Below are 1540 nucleotides of genomic sequence, written 5' to 3' on the forward strand. Positions count from 1 at the left end.
AAATGGCCATACTGAGGAGAGCAGGGTGGTGAGTGGAGCTGCTCGGGGTGGGGTTTCGGTGCAGCAGCTCAAAGTGTCTCTCTTGGTCCATTAATGCGGTGTCCACAAGCCTCTACAGGCTCCTGCGCTGAGGAGATACAGCCCGTGCTGCTGCCCGTAGATAAGGCTCTGAGGATGACAGATGCTGTGGTTTGGCTGCATCCTGGGGGATGAGCACTGGGTTTGGCTGGAGCAGCGGGAGTTCACCTGCAGCAAATAAAACGGGAGCTGATGAGCTGCTCCCACCCAGTCCATCCCGTGCTGCTCCCGTGCCAGCATCCAGCGTTCCGCACATCCGTGAGCGCTGAGCTGGTGTGGGGCAGCGGTCGGGTGGGATTTGGTTCAAGCTCTCCATCTGTCAGGGCCTGCTGTGATTGTTTTAATGGCTTATTTCAGGTTGACCTACATAAGCAGTTAAGGGCAGAGGGCAGAGCTTTGACACATCCATTCCCCCAAAAGCAGTAGATGGCTCCATGCTGATGGCTGTGTCCCCTCTCCTGGCAGCTCTCCCCACGCCATCTCGGCCCCCCATGCTCTTGGGAATGAGTGCCTGTAGCAGGAAGGCGCTGACCCTGCTCAGCAGCGTGTTCGCCGTCTGCGGCCTCGGCCTCCTGGGCATCTCCGTCAGCACCGACTACTGGCTCTACCTGGAGGAAGGCATCGTCCAGCCCCAAAACCAGACGGCAGAAATCAAACTGTCACTGCATTCGGGGCTCTGGAGGGTCTGCTTTCTGGCAGGTATGGCCTCTCCTCAAAAAACACACCCTGTAAGGTGATGTTGGCTGTGTGTTGGCATCATTCGACAGGAAAGGGCTGGGGAAAATAGGATTTTTTAGAGACTGTGCCCATCTTTGTTTCCAAACTTAGGCACAACCTGACTAATGCCCTCACCCCATGCCCAGCTTTAATCGTCAGATGGATGAATGTGCCTTTGCACACAGGCTTTGGGTGAGTTCTCTGCTGCCATGCCAGATCCCGCTGCCACCGTCCCACTCTGTCCCAGAGCTGTGGCCATGGTGCCTTGAGCAGTAGCTCACAACTTTCCTTTTTGTCCCTGCAACATTTAGATTCAGGTCAGCTGGTCCATTCCCTCCATCCATGCCAAGTTTTTGAAGCAATTTGGCTGCAGGGATGGAGTTGAATAAAATCCAAGGGAATGGGAATCTCAAAGTGACCAATCACCTGGAACATGACAGTGTTTCAACCACTACTTTGCAAAAGTTGGGGGACCGAGGAGCTCTGACAGGGTGACTTTAAACCCTCTGGCTTCAGCGCTGATGCTTTGGTTTACAAGGACAAGGGAGATGGTAGATAAGTGATGTCTTTCTTCCGCCCCAAACACTGACACCCAAGATGGAAGCGGCACTAAAAAGCACAATTTTTAAATGCATGTATTGAAGTTAATTTTAAAGCCACTTTCTCCCCCATCAAACATAAACAGACAAACACACTACAGGAGTGACTCTGTGTCTGCTGCAGGGGAAGCGCGTGGCCGGTGGTT

At 53.4% G+C, this 1540-nt stretch overlaps 1 protein-coding gene across 2 annotated transcripts in view; it reads left to right on the forward strand.

Moving 5' to 3' along the window:
- Positions 1-569: 569 nt before the first annotated feature.
- The window catches only part of CACNG5 (calcium channel, voltage-dependent, gamma subunit 5), a 3459-nt gene continuing 2488 nt past the window's right edge, over positions 570-1540 (forward strand). Inside the window, exons 1-2 of one of the 2 annotated variants that reach the window (XM_010136013.1) lie at positions 582-777; positions 846-851. In XM_010136013.1, the coding sequence (XP_010134315.1) occupies positions 582-777; positions 846-851 (202 nt within the window). Of the gene's footprint in view, positions 778-845; positions 852-1540 lie in introns of both variants that reach the window. The other variant, XM_010136012.1, reaches the window with a different exon arrangement.

Source organism: Buceros rhinoceros, unplaced genomic scaffold, assembly GCF_000710305.1.
Source record: "Buceros rhinoceros silvestris isolate BGI_N320 unplaced genomic scaffold, ASM71030v1 scaffold19585, whole genome shotgun sequence".
Taxonomy (NCBI): Eukaryota; Metazoa; Chordata; class Aves; order Bucerotiformes; family Bucerotidae; genus Buceros; species Buceros rhinoceros.